The sequence below is a fragment of the Zeus faber genome (assembly GCF_960531495.2).
Source record: "Zeus faber genome assembly, chromosome: 1".
NCBI classification, from domain to species: domain Eukaryota; kingdom Metazoa; phylum Chordata; class Actinopteri; order Zeiformes; family Zeidae; genus Zeus; species Zeus faber.
In genome coordinates, this window is record NC_137193.1 from 59301095 (window position 1) to 59325100 (window position 24006).

The 24006-nt window shown below is 44.7% G+C and overlaps 1 protein-coding gene across 1 annotated transcript in view; it reads left to right on the plus strand.

Moving 5' to 3' along the window:
* Positions 1 to 1057: 1057 nt before the first annotated feature.
* Positions 1058 to 24006, plus strand: part of dennd1b (DENN/MADD domain containing 1B) — a gene marked incomplete at its 3' end in the record, with an annotated part of 109854 nt that continues 86905 nt past the window's right edge. The window contains 3 exon segments of the mRNA XM_079997989.1: positions 1058 to 1284; positions 2188 to 2252; positions 20444 to 20487. Of these exon segments, the coding sequence (XP_079854115.1) occupies positions 1268 to 1284; positions 2188 to 2252; positions 20444 to 20487 (126 nt within the window). The 5' untranslated portion in view covers positions 1058 to 1267.

The following is a 24006-nucleotide window of genomic DNA, read 5'->3' on the forward strand; positions in this document are numbered from 1 at the left end:
CTGGCTCACAGAAAGCCATATAAATACGGTGTGTTTGTGTGCGTGCGTGCATTAGTGACCTATGAGCATGCGTATCACATTTCTGAAAGGGAAGTTAGTAGGCCTCGGCCTGCCATTATAATTTTACATGGGTACCTGAAGCAGCACGCCCCAGTCGACTGCCTCTTAATTACATTCCAGTCAGCCTGAAACAATTGGCTTTGGTCCAAATGGCCTCTCAGGAGACAGTGAGAAAGAGACACCCCCAAGCCATTGGTTTCAATTTAACATGGGGCAAATATAAACATGTGACTCAATAAAAAAATGTGAATTGGATCATGAAATAGTTTATTTAGAAACGACTGATTGCAAATATATCGATTGAATCAACCTTTATTTAACCTTGAGGAACCATTGAGGAACAATGCTCATTTACAATGGTTAGGGTTTGGTCAATTAAAATACAATTTAATGTAAATATATGCCTTTAAAAAACAGCGTAAACAAATACAATCAATAAAAAGGTAAGATAAGATACCAATTCATCAGTCCACGGGTGGATATTCAGGTATAACAGCAGCAAAACAGTGCACGTCAAGAAAGAGATAAAGAATAATATTAACTGAGAAAAACGAGACATACTGTATGTACACATCACCAAAAGGTACCAGGGAGTAGCACCTGGACAGTTCACTATGCGAACTAGTGATCCCAACATCTGCAGGTGGCAGTTACACTCAAGTACAGACAGAGGGAATAAATAAATACAAAATACATAATAATACAAAAACACGTACACACACACGCACGCACGCACGCACACACACACACACACACACGCGCGCGCGCACACACACCATTTAAGACATATATATTGAAGATAATTTATCGCATGCATGTATATTTAAATAAAAAAAAAAGAATAGTTTCCTCAGAATAAACAGAATACCTTTTTGTTCTTGTTTTATAGCCAAGTAGACTCGTTCTCGCGTATGCGGCTTCTACGTGCGCCGTAAGGTGCGCGCCCACGAGCTGACGTCACCAGCCGTGTGACAGCACTTCCGGGTTTACCGTGTTTGTTGTGGGAAGCGCCGCCGTGCCGCAGACACACGCACGCAGGTCGGAACGCACGGCTCCCCGCACGGCTCGACCCGCGAAGCAATGTCGCCGTTTTCCACCGGTCCCCGGTAGATTGCGGGCGGAGAAACGTCGCTCCGGAAGGCGAAGAAGATCCGTCTCCCACCTCCAAAGCCGCCGACAAGCCAGAGCTGTCGCGATGTTGTAAGCCATGGACAGCCGGATAAAGTAAGCCGCTCTATTCTTTTCAAACTTATTTCACGCTCACAAGCAACTAAATGATGTTAGAAATGCAGAGGAATGGGTGGAGGAATGGGTGGAGGAATGGGTGGAGTAGTGGGTGGAGGAATGGGTGGAGGAATGTGGGACAGCGGGGTGTAGCAGGCGGGCGGGCAGGCCGGCCGGCCGGCAGTTCAGGCCAGCTGGCCGGGCAGCATGGGGGTCACTCTGCTCCTTATCACACACACACACACACACACACACACACACACACACACACACACACACACACACACACACACACACACACACACACACAGGCTTGTCATGTGTCATCTTTCCTAAAAACCGCCCCCCCAACACGTTTTGATCCCAACGCCCTGACTTTGAAATGCAGTTTTTGACACTTTTGGACCTCTGGCTGAATTTTGAGGAGTCACCTTCTGACGAGAATGCACTCCAAGTGATGAACCTCCGTGAGGTTCTTTTCTTAAGAAATCCCATATTTGATACTTTATTTAGATGGAACTCAGCTGTTCGATGTATGTGTGTCATGTATGTGACACTCCATCCGCTGCTTTCATTGTTGGGGGCCGATCCATCCGCCTTTCCCTGCAAGAATGCACTGATCTGGCGTCGCAGCGAGTTGTGGTCAGTGACCTGTCGATATGGATGACAAGTTGCCCTCGGATTAAAAAAAAAAAAAAAAGATATGCCCACCGCCTCAAGAGACCAAGAAATAAAACCCCAAATCAATCCATCGAAAGCCGTATCCTTTCCTCCGATGGATGCAGGTCACCGTCCAAGTTGTGATTGAAAAATTGACAATAGTTGTAAGGATGTTTTTTTTTTTTTTTTTTTTTAAGGGATTCTCCACCTTCTCTGAATATTTTATCTTTCTTGTCTTTTCAGAGAGTATCCAGAAAGAACGTTTGATCTGGTTCTACAAGTGGCGTGCCCAACATCGGCAAATGAAGGTAGGTATCCTAACTATCGAAACTTCTCAGGTCAAACGATACCTGCTGACTGTTAGAATGATTCACCGCAAGCGTTTTTGGATTTAATGCGACGTGTGATTGGCTTACTACCGCAGCAGCAGCAGCAGCAACAACAACAGCAGTCCGTTAAAGGATTGGTTCAAATTGTTCAAGTGTGTCCTAAAACAACAGTCAGTCATCCATATCAACTATAAGAGGTTTTCCTCACTGTAATCATTCCTCCTGTACTGGCTTTTTGTTTAAAATGACACTGCCCAAATACTTCATTGTACAGTTATTTGATCAATATTTCAATAATTTGAACCCTTTCAAAATGTATAATGTATGTAAAAATCATTTGTATCGGGAGTAGTGGTGATGTTTTACACAACTGAATGCTTCCATTTACACGATGGGTATAATAGAAAAAAAAATGGACCGAATGAAGTACTCTTCTGGTATTGGTATCACTTTAAGGTATTGGTATTAGTACTGGTATCGTAATTGTTTTTAAACAATTCCCAGGCCTACTCAGTTACCATCACTATAGCTTCTACCATGTATAAACTACTGTTTTGAGAGTTATTGTGTGCTTTTGTTAGAAGCCTTATAAGTTATAATACTTTAATAAATATAAGCACGGCATTTTGTTTACAGCTGTCAATAAATGACATTATAATATTCTAATGGAAACAACAAATTATTTCAAATCAGCTATATTCCTCTGTATACTATTTAAATGAAAAGTGGTTGTCAGTGTTGCTGATTTCAGTGTTATTGTTTTTAAGTCTTTGCAGCCGCTGAGTAATGTTTTGGGTTTGCAGCGGTGTTTAGTCTTGAAACACATGCTCTCGCTGTGTTCTTTAAGTTAGACTTCCTGCTCCTGAGGGCCGAGCTACATCACATGTCTGTTTTCCTGAGTCAGGCCTGGCACAGTAAGCACAATTATTATGTGCGTGGTGTTGTTTACTATGTTCTTGAGATGACCCTTTTCGGGAACAACACCGCGGCAGGTTAATACGAGTCCCCTGCTCTGTAGTACAGAAAGTGCGTTTTTCCTTTTCTCCTTACTTACCCAGAGCTCGTCTCCTTCGAAACTACACTCTGATCGAGCACGCCGTCATAGTTTTCAGTCAAACCACGGCAGAGTTGTCAGTCTCCTGCTGACCACAGACAGACTGTGAGCAACGCTTGTGTGTTCCTGCATTTGCAATGCTCAAACATTCCGGCAGACGTAGCCTTTACGGGGAAAAAAAAGAAAGTGGCCGGACTAACCTAGGAAATGAACGAGAGCATATTCAACCTTTATGAATATGGGCCTTCCAAACAACCCATATTTCACATCAATATCCAGTGACACCCCTAAGCCAAATATCATGTTAAAACAGTCGTGCTTGCACATTACACCAGCTCTCTTGTTTTCTCCCCTCGGTTTTGACGTTAAAGAGGTGTTCTGTGGATGGTTTACTTGTGCAGCTGCTGAGTTGACCAGAGTTGAGGGAAAGTTATCCTTGGATGCGGTTCTGATATTAGATTTAAAACCAAACTCATAAACCACCGACCTATTCTGTAATAACCGACCCCCCCCCTGTGATCCGGGGTCAGGCTCATATCCGGACTCCGGCCCCGGGAGCATAGCTGCACGGCTCCGTTCGCACTCAGCCCGGGTCTAATGGAACACACCCGATCTGTGCAGTCATTGGGCGGAGCTGCCCTGCACTAAATCCTCATTGGATAACTTGAGACTTGAGGAAGTAGTTATGATTTCTGGAATCTCCCGGGGTTGCTGGATGAATATAGTTTTGTCAGCCGTTCGAGGATGGTGATGCATTGCTTTTTCCTTTTTTCTTTTTGAGGAGTTGTTTTACATTTCTGAGAAATGAACACGTTCCCCCTCACTCCGATTGATTTCCCGTTCATTAAATTGACTTTGGCTAAAGTGTATGGGATGTTAAATGATACGCCTCCAGTTATCCATAACCTTGAGTTGCGTGGGGTTTTATTATACTGTCAGCGAACTGATAAATTACGTGTGAATGTAAGATACGTCGGTCTGTTCACTTAAGATATGACCTTTCTCGTTTGTGCAGTCCGCATTTTGTGCTACATTTTGCACAGCTTTACTTTCAGTTAAATATGTTGCACATCTTTCCAGTTTAATCAGATCTGTCTTTGGGAAGCTTCTGAAACCATGGCAATCGCCACAAACCAGACCCGCTCTTCCTGCCTTCCAGAGTTAGATACTCTTCCAGAGAGCAGCTTCAAAACCACTTCATATTCACACGTTTCCTTCTCGCTGCTTTGCAGAGGCAAACAAACAACGGTGTGAAGTGGCGTAACCGCAGCGCTATAATTAAATTGTCATAGCAACACAATTTAAGCAGCGTTTGGAGAAGCGGTACAAGTTTTCAGCCCACCGGTATTTCTCATTTCTCAATATGATTAAGGAAATAGAGGTTTCACGCTGGAACATTTTTTTTTTTTTTTGGTTCTTATTTGTGCTGTATGTCTTCTCTGGTGTTTAGGCTGTCAAAAAGCCTCTGTTGAAGAGTGCTCAGTATGTTCACTTAAAAGGTTGTCAGTTCTAACCACATCCTGGATGTGCAGGTACGAAACTCGCAACAGTGTGACAGCTATCGTATGTCTGAGGGGAGTTTCCCCACAACAAATAATACGTTTGGTCATTGCCCAGCTTTTCTTGTATTAAGAGAGTTGGACCAGTAAGTCGGCAAGTATGCAGAAATGAAGTTAGCGATATCATTTTTAGTATTGCTACGGATTTCATGCAATGAGAGTTATGGAGTGATTTATTGTAAGACTAAGCGTGCAGGCTAGGAGGGTAATTGCCATGTACCCAAATAAAATGTTTCCTCTGCGTTCGTCCCGCCGTGGAGCTCCACTGCAGTAACACCAGAAACCCATGCAGTCAGACAACATCTACAGTCGCTTCACACTGTCACTATCGAGCGTACACTATCACTGAAACAAACTGTTAGCAGTTGCTGTTCATTTTCAGGACTGGCTTTAATGTTTTTGTCATATAAACACACACCAAAGGCTGCATGCGAGCCCGAAGGGACACGACAGCGTCATTGGTCCAGGATGAATTTGCATCACAACTATAGGATACAGGGAAAACTGCTTGAATGCACTTTGTCTACTATTATATAGAGAGATAACAGTTCTGGGTTTTCCTCACTTACCATCTACTGCACCGCTGCTAACAAAGTCTCATCAGAAGCCCTGAGTATTTGATGTTCAACCAGCGGGGACATTCGACTGTCCTGGGTGACTGTTCATCCGTGCGCGGCATTGCCATCGCTGCCTTACTTTTTGAGAACAAAGTCTGACTTACAGACATTCAGATCAAGTTAATAGCTTTCCTTTCAGGCTTTTGAAGCTAGAATCTTTTAGTCATAAGGGTGACGTGTGAATACGTGTCATTTAGCGTCCTCACCTTCGGCGCGGTTTTGATTTTCTTCCTGTTGGAAGGTTCATCTCATGACACTGTGGGAAGATTGGATGTCATTGTTTATCCTGCTTGTAGAACACAACAGTAACACACCATTAATCTGTTATAGCAAACGTGTGATATTGCAATTGATTATTTTGGTAACCATTTTCTCAAATGGCCCTTGATAACTCACTGAATGACTCATTTAACAAAAATAGAGATTTTAGTTGATCCATCTCTGGATTTGTCCCCATATTCTAGTTATAGATGTGTGGATAGATGACTGACGCTGGCCTTCCCCCCCCCCCCCCCCCCAAGCAGGTCCACGGGGACCTGGCCTCTCTGTTCAGCCCCGACTGCACTCAGCTCAGCTCAGTTGGCTCAGTTCACTGTGGATGCTCAGGCTGTGCAAAAGTGCTGCCTGAGAGCGTGACTGGCATGCTAGCTACTAGCAGTCCTGGCTACATAGAGCCATATTGATTTGCTTCCAAAATGCTGCCAAAGCTAGCAGATGACGCTAGCACTGCCAAGGCAGTAGGTGGGGACAGATGCTACCTGTCCTCTCCTGCTCCCCCAGCCAGATTGCTCCCAGTAACAAAGCAATAAAGTAAATGGATCAGCATATCAATTTTACAACGACATTCATGCTGCAATTAGGGGAACGCTGTTAAAAAAAATCTGTCAATGTTTTCCTCTGGCTTTGATCTTCTGCTTGTGCCAGTTTGCATTGTGCCATTGACAGCTGATGGGTTCTATACCATTGAGCATGTGTCATGTCGTTTTGATGGGCTATTGACAAGTTCAATGTCTGCCTTAATATCTGGAGACAGGCCGACATTTGTATTGAAATGCACTGTTGACGGTTTGGTTGGGAGAAATTTCAACGCACTTGGATGAGGTTTTGGCTCACGGATGCCGGCGAAGAAACGGGACTGCAACACTCGAGAGCAGACCTGTTTCACCTTTGAATTACATGGCCTTTAAACCTTCTTTGCTCCAATGCACCAATTACAAAAAGTTACTTTTGTTTTGCTTCTCGAACATTCTCACTGAAACCCTGGGGTCTCGGAGTGTCACCTCCCGCTAGCTAGCTAGTTATCAGTCTGCTTCTTTCTGTGCTGTAGCCCCCTCAAGCACCACTGTGATATTCCATTTTCACAGATTCCACCAAGCTATTTTCTTCCCTTCAGCTTGCACCCCCGCCCCCAACCCCCACACCCCACACCCTTTTCAGAGCAAAACGCCTGTGTAGTAGAACTTTTAGAAAAGGCTGAATGCTGACATTCTGCAAAATGTCAAAATTGCTCCTTGACCATAGATCTGCGTTCTGATTGGCTGCAGACTGCACGTGGGGGTCACGACGGACTCGCACTCAGGCAGGAGGCCATTGGGAGAGCAACAGATGCCGTGGCAGCCAGGAGAGTGTTGATTGGTCATTAGAGAGGCCATACTCCTCTATTCACACCTTTGGGATAACCCCTGGGTCTCACTTTCTTTCTTTGTCTCCCGGCCCTTCAGTCTTTCTGTCTAGTCTCAACCATTTAACTTGGCTAAATTGGCTCCCCCACAAAGAGCAAAATAGTTGCTTGCTCCGTCGCAGGGTTTTTTGTTTCTCTCTCTGTTTAATTGAATGAGGAAGCCTCATAACTTCCCTGCAACGGTGTCTGACGCCCACAGTGTAAGTGAACTCTAGCGAGTGCGAGTCCCTTCCCGCTTCCTTCACGCTCTGTACGCCATCGTGTTTGACCGACCGTTCAACTTAAAGCAGCAAACTTTGTGTGCATTTCATGGTGGCTGTCTTATCCAAATAGCCAGGGCTAATCTTGGGTGTGCCGTCCCCTTTTCTTTTATCAATACTTTCAATGACATTTGGCATGCTTCCTGAGTCCAAATATTTCTCTCTGCACATATGTTTGCTGAAATTAACAGCGTCCACAGAAGTGGATGTTGTTAATTGTGGATTTGAAGTGGAGTTTTGAGATGTGATGTTGACACTAGAAATCATTGCAATGACCGTGTTGCATAGAGCATATTTCTAGATTAGGCTGGGAATTTTTATTTCAATTCAATTTGTTTTGGAATGGATTTTCCGTTCTGCCTGTCATTTTATTTCAGTTGCAAATGTTGAAGTAACAATTGTTTCCGGCTGGTGTTATTGTAGTTCTTTCTTCTTACCAGGATTTATTTGATCCGCCAGTCGTCCACTGGGAATGTGTAAAGTTGTGCTGCCTGTTGGGTTCAGTTCCGATTCGTTTGTTTGTGTTTGTCTGAATTTGAGTGGGAGTGTGTGATGTCGTCCTGATTGACTCAGGCCAGCCGTGATTTTCTTGTCAGATTGGGAAAATGGACTATTAAAAGTGTGACCGTCGGCGGAACAACCCATTCCCACAAACCCCCTGTGATCGAGTGCACTATCACTTAGTTTGATTTATAGTTGTCTGTCTTCTCCACTAAATTTCCATCCCAGAAACATGCGGGACAAGTCTTTCCAGAGGCCATAAACCTACCTCTCTCTTCCCTCTGTCCATTCTCTCTCTCTCTCTCTCTCTCTCTCTCTCTCTCACTCTCACTCTCACTCTCCCTCTGTCCCACTGATTATGACGGGACAGAGGGGCTCTATGGGGGGAGCTAAGAGAGCGAACAAACAGCAACTTTTCAGGTGGAACTGCATGACCTCTCTTTTCACTTCTGAGTTGTGACACACACACACAAGCACACACCAGAGTGTCCGATAGACAAACTTGGTGCCAATCAACGTGTCCTGGAAGATTTCAATTTCCCGGACAAATGGGAGAGATTCCGGTCAAAGATTTTCTGTGTTTATTGAGCTTAAAAACAATTGATAAGCAGGCTATAGAAAGAATGACATCATCAAGGCATGTAGATGGATAATATGTGTCATCAACTATTCAAAATAAAACAAGTGTTGTCAGTAAACACCATTTTAAAAATAAATAAATAAAAATTACAAATATTACTACTTGAAATCAAATAGTAGTGCAGCTGCTTGATTTAACATTTCACTAAAATAACATTTTGATCAAATCAGAAACAAAGTTAATATGACAAGAAGGAGGTCTAGATAAATAATAAAGTTTGTGGTGTTGTCCGTCTTCGTCAGGACGTCCCGTCGACATATTTTACACAATGAATATTTACTGTCTGCGTTAGGTCGGAACTTATATATCCAAAAAAACCACCAAACTATGGATGTATGTGTCCCAGCGATACATCATCTTTCTGTTTCTCCTCAGAGTTGTAGATGCTGCAGCTCCGTTTCTGCTGTGTTTACAAGCGCCACCTGTCCACGAGGGAGGGGGCGGGGCTTAGTTCTATATCGACAGACGTGATTGGTCAGAGGTATAGCTTTCAGATCAGATTTAGGTCGTCCAAACTGATTGACTTCCAGTTGAAACTTCCTGAGCGTAGAAATGAACAGATCTGCAGACACTCTTATCAAATTGATCCACCCCACACTAATTCAAGTTGTGCTTGGAGGGAATTATTTCCCTGAGACATATGACCAGAGAGATTTAAATATGTGGGACTTTAACAGATTTTCCTGGTCAAAAACCGGCAATTACCGGATAACGCTCTCACACACACACACACACACACACACACACACACACACACACACACACACACACACACACACACACACACACACACACACACACACACACACAACAACAGTGAGTAGACTATTCTTCTTTTTATTTTTATTGTTAGCTGTTACAGGTAGGTACAACACCAAAAATATGACCAATTAATATGGGGAAGTCGTGTGTGTGTGTGTGTGTGTGTGTGTGTGTGTGTGTGTGTGTGCATGTGTGCATGTGTGTGTGTGCATGCGTGCGTGTGAGCTGTAGGACACCTCATCTGAATTCGCAAGTGCTGCCAGACTGAGGGAACATGGAAAGACTTCTAGGCACCGACACTCACAGGCTATTTTTAGGCTCCTCTGCGTGGCAAAAAAAGTAGGGATCTGATGAGAGAGAGAGAGAGAGAGAGAGAGAGAGAGAGAGAGAGAGAGAGAGAGAGAGAGAGAGAGAGAGAGAGAGAGAGAGAGAGAGAGAGAGAGAGAGAGAGAGAGAGAGAGAGAGAGAGAGAGAGAGAGAGAGAGAGAGAGAGAGAGAGAGAGAGAGAGAGAGAGAGAGAGAGAGAGAGAGAGAGAGAGAGAGATTCACAGAATCACTGTTTGTGGCATTTTGCATGTTTGCCTACCTACTGGCCGTGTGCACTTGGTATATTACAGCATGGGGCTTGTATAAAGTGCTGTGTGTCAACCTGGCTTGAATGCTTTGTATTTGCATCTCAAAGAAAAAATGCTGTAGTCATCTATGCACAGAGGTTGTTAGATGAGAGGGAACGACCACAAGCGTGTATGTAACAGGTCACCACAACAGATGGCACACACACGCGCACGCGCACAAACTCAGACCCTTCCTCGGACTAAAAGTACAATGATTGGCTGACTCTTATGAATGTAATGCCAACGTGGCCTAGTTTTGCCCACAAACCAACAGGATTAGCCTGTTCAACTCCTATTCATCATAGCCCTGCTTCTAGTAATCTACCCAAATCTGGCAAATAGGATTTTTTTTTTTTTCATATACAGCATTGATGTAAAATATGTTGAGAATCACGGTTATCATGCTGAGCTGTTTTTGTAATTACAGGATTTTAGCCTAATAGTTTTTTGGCTGATATATATATTTTTTGTCGTCAAGGCTGAATGACAGGCCTGCTTTTACGGTTTAATACTGCATCATCTCTTGGTTGTTCCAGGCAGGTCTTGCATTTTCTATAGCTATGAGGCAACCGTGTACGGTGGTGTTGAAATAAATGATTGCTTTTTTAAAACCTTCAAAATCCAAAGAGTTCATAAAACTATTGATATCCTTTTAGCAGTTAAAAAAAAAACAGCAGAAAATGTAAAATATAAGATGAGGTGGGAGCTTTAAGCAAACCGGCACCGGCCAACTAAAATGATAGAAAAGTGAACAAAATGACCACACGCTGTGAGAAGCACTGTCTTAATTAAATATTGAGGTCGGGGTCAAAACCAAGGCACCGTATTAGAGAAATAAGGCAAAAACTGCTCGGCGCTGGCAAACAGAAGGCGTTTGGCCTCAGAACTACTGGCATCACGGCTAAACACACTTTGTCATGGTTGTTATCTTCCCGTTGCTTGGTGGATGATTTAAAGTAATAGATTATGGCTTTCAAAGTGGAGCCAATAACACAGTTTGTGCAAGGGAACTCTCTGTTGTTTTGCCACGGCCAGGAAGAATGCGCCGTAGACCCCTATAAAAGCCGACCGGGGAAGATGAACGTGCGCTCCTCTTTGTAGTCTGAGAAATTGGCTTCTCTGGGGGTCGGTATGTGCGCCGAGTCCCAGAATGTCGGATTCTTAATTTCTGGGCCAAGGCGAGCACAAGTCAAGTCAGACTGCCTATGCAGGCCACTGTCTGTACTGTCATCTCAGCTTCCATCCCTGCTATTTACATGTCAACAGCCACGCCCTCGGGCTATGTCTCCCAGCCAGGGCCACGCCAACGTCGACTATCACCGTGCACAAGCTGTGACTGTGATGCCGTTTATATGTGAACCATCGGCCTACTGGCCCTGCATTTGTGATCTGGCCCATTTTTCATGTAACTTTTATTTATTTATTTTTATTTTATTATTACATTTTTTTTAATTTTTTTAACAAATAAATAAATATGTAGGTCAATGTTGCTGTCTTTGTGATGGTCTGAGTTGCTTTACTATTTGTCATTGTGAATCATGTGACTCATTCACTCGGTCTTTGTTTTCATGCAGACACACAAACGTGACGCATGCTCTCGTCTAATTGGCCCAGAGGGGATGAGCACGCGGCCTGGGTCTTTAGCTCCCTTGCTCTCCATTTTGCCCTCAAAATCTTTTACCTTTACTCGAAGGGGGGACCCGTCCGGCGTAACAGGAGCGGCTCAGGCCTCATACCGGGAGGTAAAATGCTAACTCATAGTTAGTGGGAGCAGCCTGTGGTGAATGAAAGTGCAGAAACAAACCGGATTAGACAGGCTCACCAGAGCTGCTGCTTCGTGGGATGAATGGTGTGAAAAACACGGCTTGTTGTTATCTGCCACGCTTCCAATTGACACGTTGACCGGTTCTTTATTCTGCTGTTTGTTTTGTTCTGTGTTCCCTACACCTCACAAATGATTTTTGTCAATGAGAAACAGTACGTTTAAAAACACTTCAAGTTGGTTGTTGGGATATTTTGCAAATTCGTTTGTCGTGCTTTACTTCACTTGTTTAGGAGAAATCAGATTTGTGTGGACTATTGTGTAATGTTTATGAATACATTTACCCTTACTGATTTATTATTGCTTAAGGTATACCTTTTTATAATTGTGTTTTCCTGACAGTCTACATTTCCTTTTTCCTGAAGCAGCTGAAGTCAAACTGAAGGCCAACAGAGGGTTTCTGAATGTGCAGCAGCGCAAGTATATGTCTAGTTGTGGATATTGGAAGTACATCCTGGTGTTTGTCCATCTTGAATTTTCCCCAACCGATCCCCCACCTAAACGGGGCCCTCGTAAACGTGTTTGGGAACAGGCGATGGTGTATCCTTTTCACGGATACAGCTGTGCTGCCGTCCCCGCGGAAGGACTGACTGGCTGATTGACTTACTGACTGACTGACTGACAGACTGACTGAGAGCTGCCTGTCTGTCAACCTTTGCATGTGAACTTCAAATCGCAGCTCTGCGGCACAGAGTATGTAGCCGCCAAAGGCAAGGCTTTACTCTGTCATCAGCATCGTGTAGCTGCCTCTGGGTGCTGTGCCACATGACATTGACTGAGATCGATCCCCTCTGTACCTCAAGGAGCTGCTGTGTTGTACATTACTGAGTCACAGTGAACGTTGCCACCGCCACAAAGACCAGAAGAAAGAAACTCTTCTATCGGCACCGATAAGGGTTTGAAAATGACCTCATTGAAAGTGTTAAGTCCCCTCCGCCCCCCCCCCCCCTTTTTTTTTTATGGCTCGGTGCCGGTGGTGAATCTATTCAATAGTCCTTGGACTGGGCTCATGAAAACAAATCGCCCTCCGTGTCAACATGGCACCTGCTACTTAAGGTTTATTGGCGTCATCAGAAAAGATGATAAACTTTATACTTGTGGGTAAATAATACTTGTAGTAATCATAGGCTTCAGAAAAAATGTGCGTAATAATGAAAGATATTCTCTAATTCTCATTTATTTTATGCATATGAGTTTATCAATTGAGTTATTAATTTGCAGTGTTTTTTAAAGTTTTCTTTTTCTTTTTTTTCGACTGAGGCAGATGGCTGGACCATATGGAGTGAAATGTGTGCTTACCTGAAGAAATGTTGGCATTTTTCAACCAGCAGGCCACCACCCCAGCAGAGGATTCATCACCATTAGCCTTAAGCTGTTGCTATTAGACCCCTTTAGTGTAGCTGGACGACATGGTTATAAAAAAAAAAAAGCCTTACAGCTTCGATTTCAGGCTCACTTTTTTACCAAAGAGAAATTACTGTACCGTTTATCAGAAGAGAGATATTGCTGTGATACAGCTTTTTTCAAAATAATTAGCCACTAATTATTTCCACAGCACTAAACACCATACTTTGATGCAGTGCAGAAAAAGCTGAGGAGGCACGCAGAGTGTTAGGATCGATGTCTCAATAGATAATGTTTTATTTATTAATTTCTTTTTTTTTTTTTAATAGCCAAACATCCCGACAAACACGCCACCCGAGTGCTGTTTGGAGGATGCGGCCATGTGGTGCCGGTGTTTGACATAATTCTGCACAGGGATGGAATCTGACTGGGAACATCAGCGCTGATACGTGGTGATACACAAAGGCTGTCACAAAGCTTGCGTCCATATGCTGTGCCGCTCATTCGTGAAGCTGTGAAATTGGGTTGCGTCCCAACTAGCCCGGAGACAGTATCTCTTCCACTCCCCCCCCCCCCCCCCCCCCGAACACCCCCCCCCAGCCCCCCACTCTTCCTCCCTCTCGCTTTCTAAATTCATCCTGCAGAAACTCTCCTCGCATAGCAGAGGAGATGGAAGAACTAATGTGGCATTAATAGGGTCACATCATCTCGGTGCAGCTTTCTCTTTCTTCTCCTTCCAGTGAGGCTGAGGATGTTGTTTGCCTTCTTCAGATGGAGCGGTAGCAATGGCAATGTGAATCCCCCAGGCCAGCCTCGCTCGCACGTGAAGCCTGCCAGTTGATTCTCAAGCTGGAAAGGGAGGCTCTACCTCAGAGGTTTTTTTTTTTTTTTTTTTTTTTTTGGTTTTGTTTTTGTTTATTCAAATGTCTCAAGTATTGGAATGTTATTTGGGAGCTCGTTTAAAAATGTAGACCTATTTTTTTTTTGTTTTTAATTTTTTTTCGAGCTGATGAAAGAATTCATCTTTAACTCAAATCATTAACACCTTTTTTTTTTTTTTTTTTTTAAGAATTCATATGATACGTTTACGTTGATAGAGTCATTAATATAATCCTTAATATCATTAGGTCTAGATGCCAATTTTACAGATCTTTTCTGTTCCATACAATCAGGAAAATTGTACCACCTCTACTTGTGTTTGTGATCACTGCTCTAAACAAGGTGGTGTGACCAATCAGTATTGGTAAACTTAAGGACCATATCATCGTTACAAGGTTTCTCCTTTCTCGGGACCTATGCTCACTAAATCAGCATGAAATGTAATGCCTTTTGCAGGGTGCAATTTGAGATGTGACAGGCAAGAGAAATGGAAGGGGGGGAAAAAATGTTTTAAATGTGTTTTTCTTTCTGCTGGCCTTTGAAAGATGCCAGTTAATCTGCTTACTCCTTTAATTGTGAGTGTAGGGATTGGGCCTCCCCCCAGCCAGAATGAGACTGCTGATCCAGAAGTAAAACGATGACCACCACAGTTATTTCTTCCTTTAGGTTCTGTAGCCCACCCCCCCCCCCTCCCCTAAATCCCTCAGTCTTCTCCTCAGCCTCTCCTCCTCTTCTATACTCAATCCTCGGAGGGAAGAAATCTCCTTGTTCTGACAATAGACATTTTTTGCCATATGTTGGCTTGACATCTTCATCAGGTTCACAGCAGGTTACCTTAGTTAACTTTCACTCCACTGGCTGATGGGATTTTCTCCCTCTGTTCCTCCAAACGTCCCGGGCTCAAAGTCTAGACGGCCTCCAAGGCAGGGTCCTTCCAGCCCTGTGTCCACAATGGCCGTATTTGGGATGCTAAGTAGCTGTAGCTTCCTCCCGTTAGCGCCGAACGGGCAGCGGCTAAGACAATGCTTTTGTCCGGGGGGCATACGAGGGGGGCCTAATCCGAAAGCACTACATGCTGCGAAAGAAAATCTCTGGGAGATGAAGAGACGGAGTGAGTGAGAGAAACGGAGTGAATGAAGTCCTTGCCAAGGAGGTTAGAGGGCGGCAGTTTAACCCCTGGCCAAGAGAGAGGGAGAAGAGGAGGCAAAGGGAATGAGGAAAAAAGAGGAACAAGGAGAGACAGGCGCGGCATCCCTTCATCTCCGGAGCGCGGATGGAGGCGAGGGGCTGCCGGTGGCTTTCACAGCCTCTCTTCTCAACAAACGGAGCTGCTGTTCACCATATGGGATTTGGCCTTTCTTAACAAACAGGCCCCCTATTCACTCACAGCGCACATTCAGTAGTTCATGAAATAAGGTGAAAAAAGTGCATTCTCAATGCCCTGAGAATGGTTGGAATTTGCTTGGCCATCAGGGCCCTGAGTTTGTTTGATTCCCCCTCGTAAAGAGACTTATTGGCTAGAGGCCTTTATCTAAATGTGCATTCACGCTGGATCTGGGTTGGCTCTCTTTTTGTCTTTGCCTTAAACCTCCTTCTCCTTGGTAGTTGAAGACCGAACAAGGCTTTAAAACTTCTCTAATTGAGCACACGCAACGCATGAGCTTAGCTTTCGGCGCCACGGGTGTACGTCTGCATGTGTCACTTGCTTCTTCCTGTACTTTTGCCGCTTCTATTTTGATAAGGCGCCTGCGACTCTTAAAAGGAAGCACTTTGTGATTCAGTGGCTAAAACTAGTCCACTGTGTGTTATCGAGGCGCTGGCAATGATGCTGTGGTGGGTGTGTGAGGGGTCTTTCTCCTTGGCCGTCAGTAAAAGTGGCAACGTTCTGTGCCGGCATTTCATCTATTTATTTCAAATATTGAAATGCACAGAAGTTGGGAAACGAGTGGTAGAAGCGTGGGGTATCTTCAGTGCAGACCATGCAAGTCGAGGCGGTCTCTGCCACTTTGTTCTGTTTAGTTCCGTCGCGTTTTCTCATCCACCTGAGTGTCGAGGAGGTGGTTGTTAGTTGCGACACTCCAGACTCCTTCCCTCTCTTGCTTCATCCACCCCGCTCCTCCACCCTTCGTCCCCGTTTGCCCCTTTCCCGGTCTTTCTCCTTTCAGCCCTTCATTAGATCTTGGCGCCCCTCACCTATTAACCCTCTCCCCTCCTCTTGCCTCTGTACCCCGCTCATCTCGCCCATTCTCCCCCTCTGCCGTCCTCCAAGCTCCCCAAACAACGCCTCACCTATTAACCTTCCCCTTCCCCCTCCCTTCCTTCTTTTACTCACCTACTGTGAAATACTTCTTCTTTTCCTGTAGCTCTCCTCCTCTCAGCCCCTTTCAAAGCTCAGCATATATCGACTTGTAAAGACAGGCATCTCTTGAACGGTCAGGACATTGATTTTGGGACTGTCACCCCCCCCCCCCCCCCCGCCGCCGCCTCGCCCTCCCTTGTCAGCGGCTGCCGCTTGTATGTTGGCCCCGTGCCGGCTGTCTGAGGTCAGCCATGCTTGAACCCCAAAGGGATCAATGGACATGCTGTATACGCACTCCCAAGCTCACTATCACTCTGTGTAAACACACCTCACATTTACACATACAGATCACATTTGTCCAGACACACACACACACACACACACACACACACACACACACACACACACACACACACTCATATTCAAAAGAATGGTGAGAGACCGATGGTCAGTCCTAAAGCTTACCATCACATGTGGCCAGCACCATTTTCTTGGGTGTGAAGAGAGAACCCTTCACTCCCAATAGGTGATTTCAATTCAATTTACACCCGCTGGATATGTTTGTGCATCAACGGGGTGAAATATGCTATGGGATGATTTCCTCTTGTCACTCGGGCTGTCACTGTGTTATGTGTTTTGGCACCGTTTCCAGAAGCTCTTTATAGAATTTGTCAACTTTAGGAATTGCAATCAACATGCTTTTACCTTTTGGCTTCAAGAGAGTCTTCAGGAGATTTCATGATACAGACCAATGCTCTCGGGGCCCATGTTGGCAGGCCTGAAAAATTAAAGTTTGCAATTCACAATTCAAGAACAAAATACAATTAATTTGTCCTTTGGGCCTTGAACTGAAATGGAACAATATAACATACACTCATTACATGTTGTCAAGTTTCTATTCCCTACCGAGCTAGCTCCAGTGTGTTGACCTTTAGCTGAGTCTGTCTGGTAAAAGGCACACTAAAATGGAAATTTTCAAAATGGGAATTAAGAAAAAAAAAAAAAGTATCAAAGTATGTTGATTTCTGTGAACATAGACAGACTTTAAAATTATTCTAATTTTTTTTGATTCTGTTCCCAATTTTTAGGGACAGTTATTTTTATTTATTTATTTAGTTCTCTCCTCACTCAGACTAGGCTATATGGCAATTTGTTAGGGGTGTCATGATTCAAAATTGAACCAAATTAGTGTTCGATTTTGAACTTCGAAATCACAAGCAGGTTCATGCGATTCTCCCCGTATTTTTTGGGTAATATTGTCCAAGATGATCGCCATATTGGGGCGGTCAAAATCCGCCAGTCAACAAATGCACTGTACTGGGGGGTGTCGACTGCGGCTCGCCCGGCCCTGAACAGAGTTTCATGAAGTTTGGTTCTGAGTTATGTTGCAGGAACGAAATTTAAATAGAATTTGAATATCACCGAAAACATAACAATAAAGTTCAGTATAAGTTTATCCAATTTGTTGCACAGTGACACACATTAGAGAGAGAGAGTGTGTCTTTGACCAGAATGTCCATTAATTCCCCAGATGTGGCAATGAAAGTCGGAAATGAACCTGACCTTCACAAACGTAATGTCCTCTAGTGCGGAGGTTCCTAACCAACTGGGACAAACGCGAGGCATTTGCCACCGGACTGTGAGAACGCGGGTGGGAGCAGTGGAGCAGCAGGAAACAGAGTAATTAAATACATCTAGAGTGTTAGATGTATTTAATTACATCCCTTTGTTTGGAGAAAACATCGCACTGATCGGCCAAAAGACGCATCTGTTTTTCTGTGATTATTTTGGTGATGAACTTAAAAGTAGTGTAATAAGTAACAAAAAAAAAAGTAATTTTATATTTACTTATTTTATTTTTATCTAGGGGGGAAAAAATAGTTTTGATCAAATTTTGACCTTAAAAACCGAAAATCGAATCGTGGATTTGGAGAATGCTGACACCACTAGTGTTATGCATGTGTGTTTGTGTGTTAATGCATGCATGGATTTATGCGTCCACATTGAACATAGCAATTTACACAATCTCAGGATGGACGTTACTCTGTTCTGGAAGGAAAGTAATTAGTATTTCCTCCATCTGCTCCACCTCCATCTGATACTTTGCAATGTCCCTTTCCCTTTTGAGATCAGCTTTGACATTGAGTCAGGCAATGAAGAAAAACATTTCTTCTTAATTGTTTTCTGTAAATGTCAAAACATTTTAGATGATGTACAATGTTTTGACAATTTTTTTTCTATCCATTTTGAACAATTCATCTTTTCTATGATTATCTATTATTTTACTTCCTGTGTGTGTGTGTGTGTGTGTGTGTGTGTGTGTGTGTGTGTGTGTGTGTGCGTGTGTGTGGGGAGGGGGGTTAACCAGTGCCTGGTCTGTCACTGTGACACTCGTGTCCCCTGGCGATGCAGCGGGGGGGCTTCTTCACCTCCGTAACCTTCAACTTTCAGCTCTTACCCCCTTCAGAACCCCCCCACATGTTCCCACCACCCACCCATACCCAGCTCTGGCCCTGATCCACGGACAGGCCCTCGAACCTAGCCTGCAACCACACACCCACAATGCAACAGCAGGAGGCAGGAGGGCAAGCACTTGGCACAGAGAGCTAATAGAGGGTTGCAGGGGATGATGGAATGGAGAGAAGCAAAGATTTAGAGGGAAAAAAAGGAGCAGAAGCGGCACGAGCGAGAAGAATGTGGGGAGAAGGTAGATGGCGGGAATGAGGGTGTGATGTTCCGTTTTCGAGTCAGGGAGGCGGAGACAAAGTTAAGGGAGAGGAGAGGTAAACTCGGTTCCCCCTCTTCCGTGCTCACGCTCCTCTGATAATTCTTGCGTTTTTTTTTTTGTTTTTTTTTCCTCTCCCTCTCTCCCCCTCTTTCGGGCAGCCGTTCCCATCCTCTCACCCAGAAAATAAGCATAAAATTGCCCTAACCATGGTGGATCTTCAGCAGCCGAGGGGGGGGGGGTTAATAGTTAGAGTGGTTTCATGGGTCCAAAGCAGAGAGAGATGTGCTGATTTATTTTTTTTATTTGGGAGTCATTCTTTTCAAAATGGGGTCCGTGAAATTTCCCAAATGGTAAGACGTCTTTGATTTTGTCCCCTGCGTCCTGTCGGTTGTTTGTCCATTGTTTCTTTGTCTCTCACTCTCACTCTCTCTCTCTCTCTCTTCTCTCTCTCTCTCTCTCTCTCTCTCTCTCTCTCTCTCTCTCTCTCTCGCTCTCTCATATCCTTGGTGTGGTCTGAGCTAGGAGGACATTTACCAAGATCAGGAAAACCCATAATGAGATGGTTATAGATATTGAAATGCCGTGAATCAAATTTCATTATCATATTCTGGCACTTCTGAACCTGAATCAAAGGTTTCTCATGTCCATGACCCGTTTAAAGAAATATCCTTTAATAACTCAGGAGTCAGGTGTGGAGGCTAATCTCAACCTACTGTATGTATACTCCGGCTTATGTACTGTTAACAAAATGACCCGTCTTTGTTTGAACCGATTGTGGTTTTGCTTAGCAAAGTCCAGAGTCCATAACATAGTCCGTGACAGTAAGCTTGACAGGTGAGAGCTCGCCTCTCCCTGGTTCCTCTGTCTTCCCCAATGGGGATCAGGGCATTGCCCCCAGAGCTGGTTTAGGAGGCTCCTGAGTCACTGAACCAAGCCCCGTGTTTAGCTTTCTGCTCGGTCTGAATTCATATCGAGTAAAGTTTATAGATAATAATAATAATAATAATAAACCTTTTTGAGGTAGTACAATCTAAGCAAAAATGAAAACATAACCATGCTTCAGTGTCCGTCATAGCTTAACAAAGTAAGGTTTGTGCCTCTGTCAGATGAAGTTTAGTACAATTCAGTTGATCATATCTACATGGAGAACATTGATTAGCATATGAAGAGCACAGAAAGAGCCTTGCTTCTGTCTCTCGTGTGTGTGCTATAAGCATGTTGGTGTGTCTTGTGAGCCCATAAGTAAAGTTGTGCGTCCGCGTGTGCGCGGGGGAGGTCTGTGTGCACCGACTGGCGGCAGCCGCCCTTGCCCCCACCCCTCTCTCATTAATATGTATGTGTTCTGAGGCGGCTCGCGGAGACGCTGAGTTTCTCACCAGCTGATTAATGCTGTCTGTCAATTACCTCCAGATCCAGCCGTGCTGTGGAGCTTCCCCCAGGACCACACAGACCAGGTTGGAACACACTTCCTTCTCATTCCTCCCCTTCCTCCCCTTCCTCCTACAATACCCACCTCTCTCTCTCTCTCTCCCATCCTCCTCCTGTCTCACTCTCTGTCACTCTCTCGCTCTCTCTCACTCTCTTTCAATCTCACCTTTTCTCACTCTCCCGAACCCTCTCTTGGTGCTTAGTGTATGCGCTTACCCTGTGCACGTGCTCCCTCCTGCAGTCTCTCTCTCTCTCTATCGCTCGCTCGCTCTCTCTCTCTCTCGCGCTCCCTCTCTCTCCCGCCTCTCTCTCTCTCCCTCTCTCTGGTTGCCTTAGCCTTTCAGCGTTTGAGACACCCCTCCGCCTCCTTTTCCCCTCCTCTCCTCGTCCTCACACCCTCGCTCACCCTGCAGTTCTCTGGTAACCTCCAAAACACACACACACACACCCACACACACCCATCAGCGTCATCGCCACGACATCTCCCATCCTGCTCCCTCTCTCTCCCTCTCTGCTCTCCCTCTCTTTCTTCCCTGTCTCGCTGAGTGTCTGTAGCGAATAATGAAAGCCGGTGAGCAGATCTTCAATAACCGACGAATCACTAATTATCATGCAACCGTGACAGGAATGCACACCTCCGTTTCTGCTCACTCTCGCTCTCTCTCTCTCTCTCTCTCTTTATCTCAAGCCTCTCGTGCATTTTCCTCTATCTTTATTTTTGTGCTTCTTTGTCCCTTCATAATATTAGGGAGGTACTATTATGTCTTTCTCTGTACTTGCTTTAGTGGTTGTTTCTCACGTTTTTCACATCTTTAGACGAATGAAACCAATTAAACAAAACCCTTGCAAAGCAAATTTGTCTTTTATGTTTTGGAAACACAAAAAAACACTTCACAGGTAAGTCTCCTGTCACACAGGCCCATGTGTGGTCCTAAACAGCCCTTTGAACAATGTGAACATCTGAGAAGGACAAACACAGGGAGACAGCGGACTGATACTTTGGAATTCCTTCATATTTTACTATGGCGCTTTGTAGTTTTATTACATTTATTTATTTTTTTTTTTTTAAACCACCACTAGATCAGGATGGTGGCATCGACGATAGTGAATGACTCTGATTCTCTCTCTCACACGGACACGCGCACACCTAGACCAAGCCCACTCCAAACAAGCATACGACACGTCATAATATGTGTGTTTATCTGTGATGTCACACTTGTTGTCCTGTAAATAGACCGGGAAATGCATCACTCCCTAGCACGATGCGACGACCTCTGACTGTACCCCTCTGCTGTGGAAGCTTTCCAGACTGTGTGTTTGTGTGAAGGTGAGATGACAGAACACGCTATTTTTGGTGCCGAAGGTTGTGCTCTGGCAAGAACCGGCTGGAACGTCGGGAGGACGGAAAGGGAAGAGCGCAACAAATTGTAGAGAAGATCCATACGCATGGAGGCAGAATAACAAGCCGTTGGGTTTAAAGAGCCCTCTGATCGACTTTGAGGAATTGACGGGTTTAGTAGCAGGAAAATGCTCCAGGCTACATCCACCTGCCCCTCTATAAACCGCTCTGGCCATCCAATGAAAGAGAGAGAGGGAGAGAGAGTCCAAGTGAGAATGAACACATGGAGTCTGGCGGATGGGAAGCGACGTGAAGAAAGGAAAGTGAGAGAGAAATGAAATATCAAAATGAAAAGTACTTGGGACGTGTGATGTTGGATATGGTGACACGAGCCTAATTCATCCCCCTCTACAATGTGTCCTTTTCTGGGCCCCCCCCCCCCCTCCCCTCCCGAGTGGTTTGTGTGGATAGGATGGCCCTTAAGACGGGCAGTTAGCGTGCTGTGTACAGAGGGATTGGCCCTTTCCCCTGTATACATAAAGACTGCATTCACGGGCCTCATTACCAGGATTAGTGCTTCTCCTCTTTGTGGAGCTGAAAGTCTGCCCTAGCCAAAGTCTACCTCCGTCTCTCTCTCTATCGTTCCGTGGCTGGTCAGCATATGGCAGCAGCAGCCAACAGCCTCCACAGAGGGACTCGGGGCTCAGAGCAAGGCCCCCTTTTGTTTGGCGCGTTATTGTTGCTCAGCGCAATGACATTTGTAGGCCGTAGGATCGGGGTGGAGGGGTTAGTCTACCCCAGGGGAGAGGTGGAGGGAGGGATGGAGTGAGAGAGAGAGAGAGAGAGAGAGGGAGGGAGGCAAAGACAGGCAGACAGACCGGAGCGTGGATTATGGAAATATGAATTGATTTTTTTTTTCTGTTCTGTGGTAGAATAGAAGCTCAAAGAAGAACAGACTGCAGGCTGGCACGCCAGGGTGGTGCTGGGGAAAGTGAGAGGCACTCTCTCGCTTTCTTTCTCTAGTTCTCTCTCTCTCGCCCCCTCTCTGTTATTTTTTTCCCTGTCTTTGCCTCGTTCCCTCGCCGCTCTCTTCCCTCAGCCCCTGAGATTCTCGATGCCCTGGTCATCTACAGATGGAGATTTGGAGAGAGAGTGAGTGAGAGGCATGAAGAGAGAGTGATGTTGGGGTAAAGCATATATTTGAATCGCAAGGAAGTATTTTTTTATTTTTTTATTTTTATTTTTTTCCCCCAAATGAAGCAGACAGATGGAAATCTGTCCGTTTCCTCTCAGATCTCATCCCAAAGTTGTAGGGAAAATAAGAGGGAAAGAGCATACACACACACACACACACACACACACACACACACACACACAAAGAAAATGGTTTTGCCAGGCAGCCACAGTGTGGTATACAGAAGGCCTGCTTCTCTGTAAAGCACAAAGAATATTATGATAAACATTCACAAAGTTTGACAGACGGCGCTTGTTAACTTCTAGAAGCTCCAGCCTGCTCCGCAGTCTTCAAAACCACCGGTCCTTCCTCCTATTGCTACAATCTACTGGTGCAAAATACTGTTTTGTTATTGACATGTCACTGCACACAGCGGCCAGGGCTTTGGACTCCAATCCTGTCAAACCCACCGATATAGTGCTATAAGAAAACAGTTGTTGGCCAAGTTCCAACACAAAAAAAGTCCTCTTTTTGGCTTGCTGTGAGATTGGAAGTGCCAGCTTCGAAGTGTCTATGAGGGATGTTCAATGTCGCAGACAAGAATTAACAGGCACATTTGGTGTGGTCAGTTGGTTTCATCCTACAATAACATACGGATGTGTCCTGTAACAATGTTGTGTTCACCTTGTTCTGTGCTCTTACATCACTTTGTGTCGTTAAACTGTGCTTATACACGTGTGCATGATTAAAAAATTAAAAAAAACAAATTTATCTCTTGACATCTCTGTCTCGCCTCTCATGCACTGTTACTCTTCGTTATTTGAGGATTTGCTTCTCTCTCTTCCTTTACTCGCCCATTTGTATCCACTGTGGCTCTCTCTCTCGCTCTCTCCGTCTTTCTTTTTCCCTCTCACACGCAGATAATGTTATGTGTGACTTTTGTTTTTTTTTTTCCCCCGGTTTGTCGTCTGTGTTCTCCATGCTGCCAGTAGTTCCATCTGATGCATACTCATCTTTGTCTCTCTTAATCCT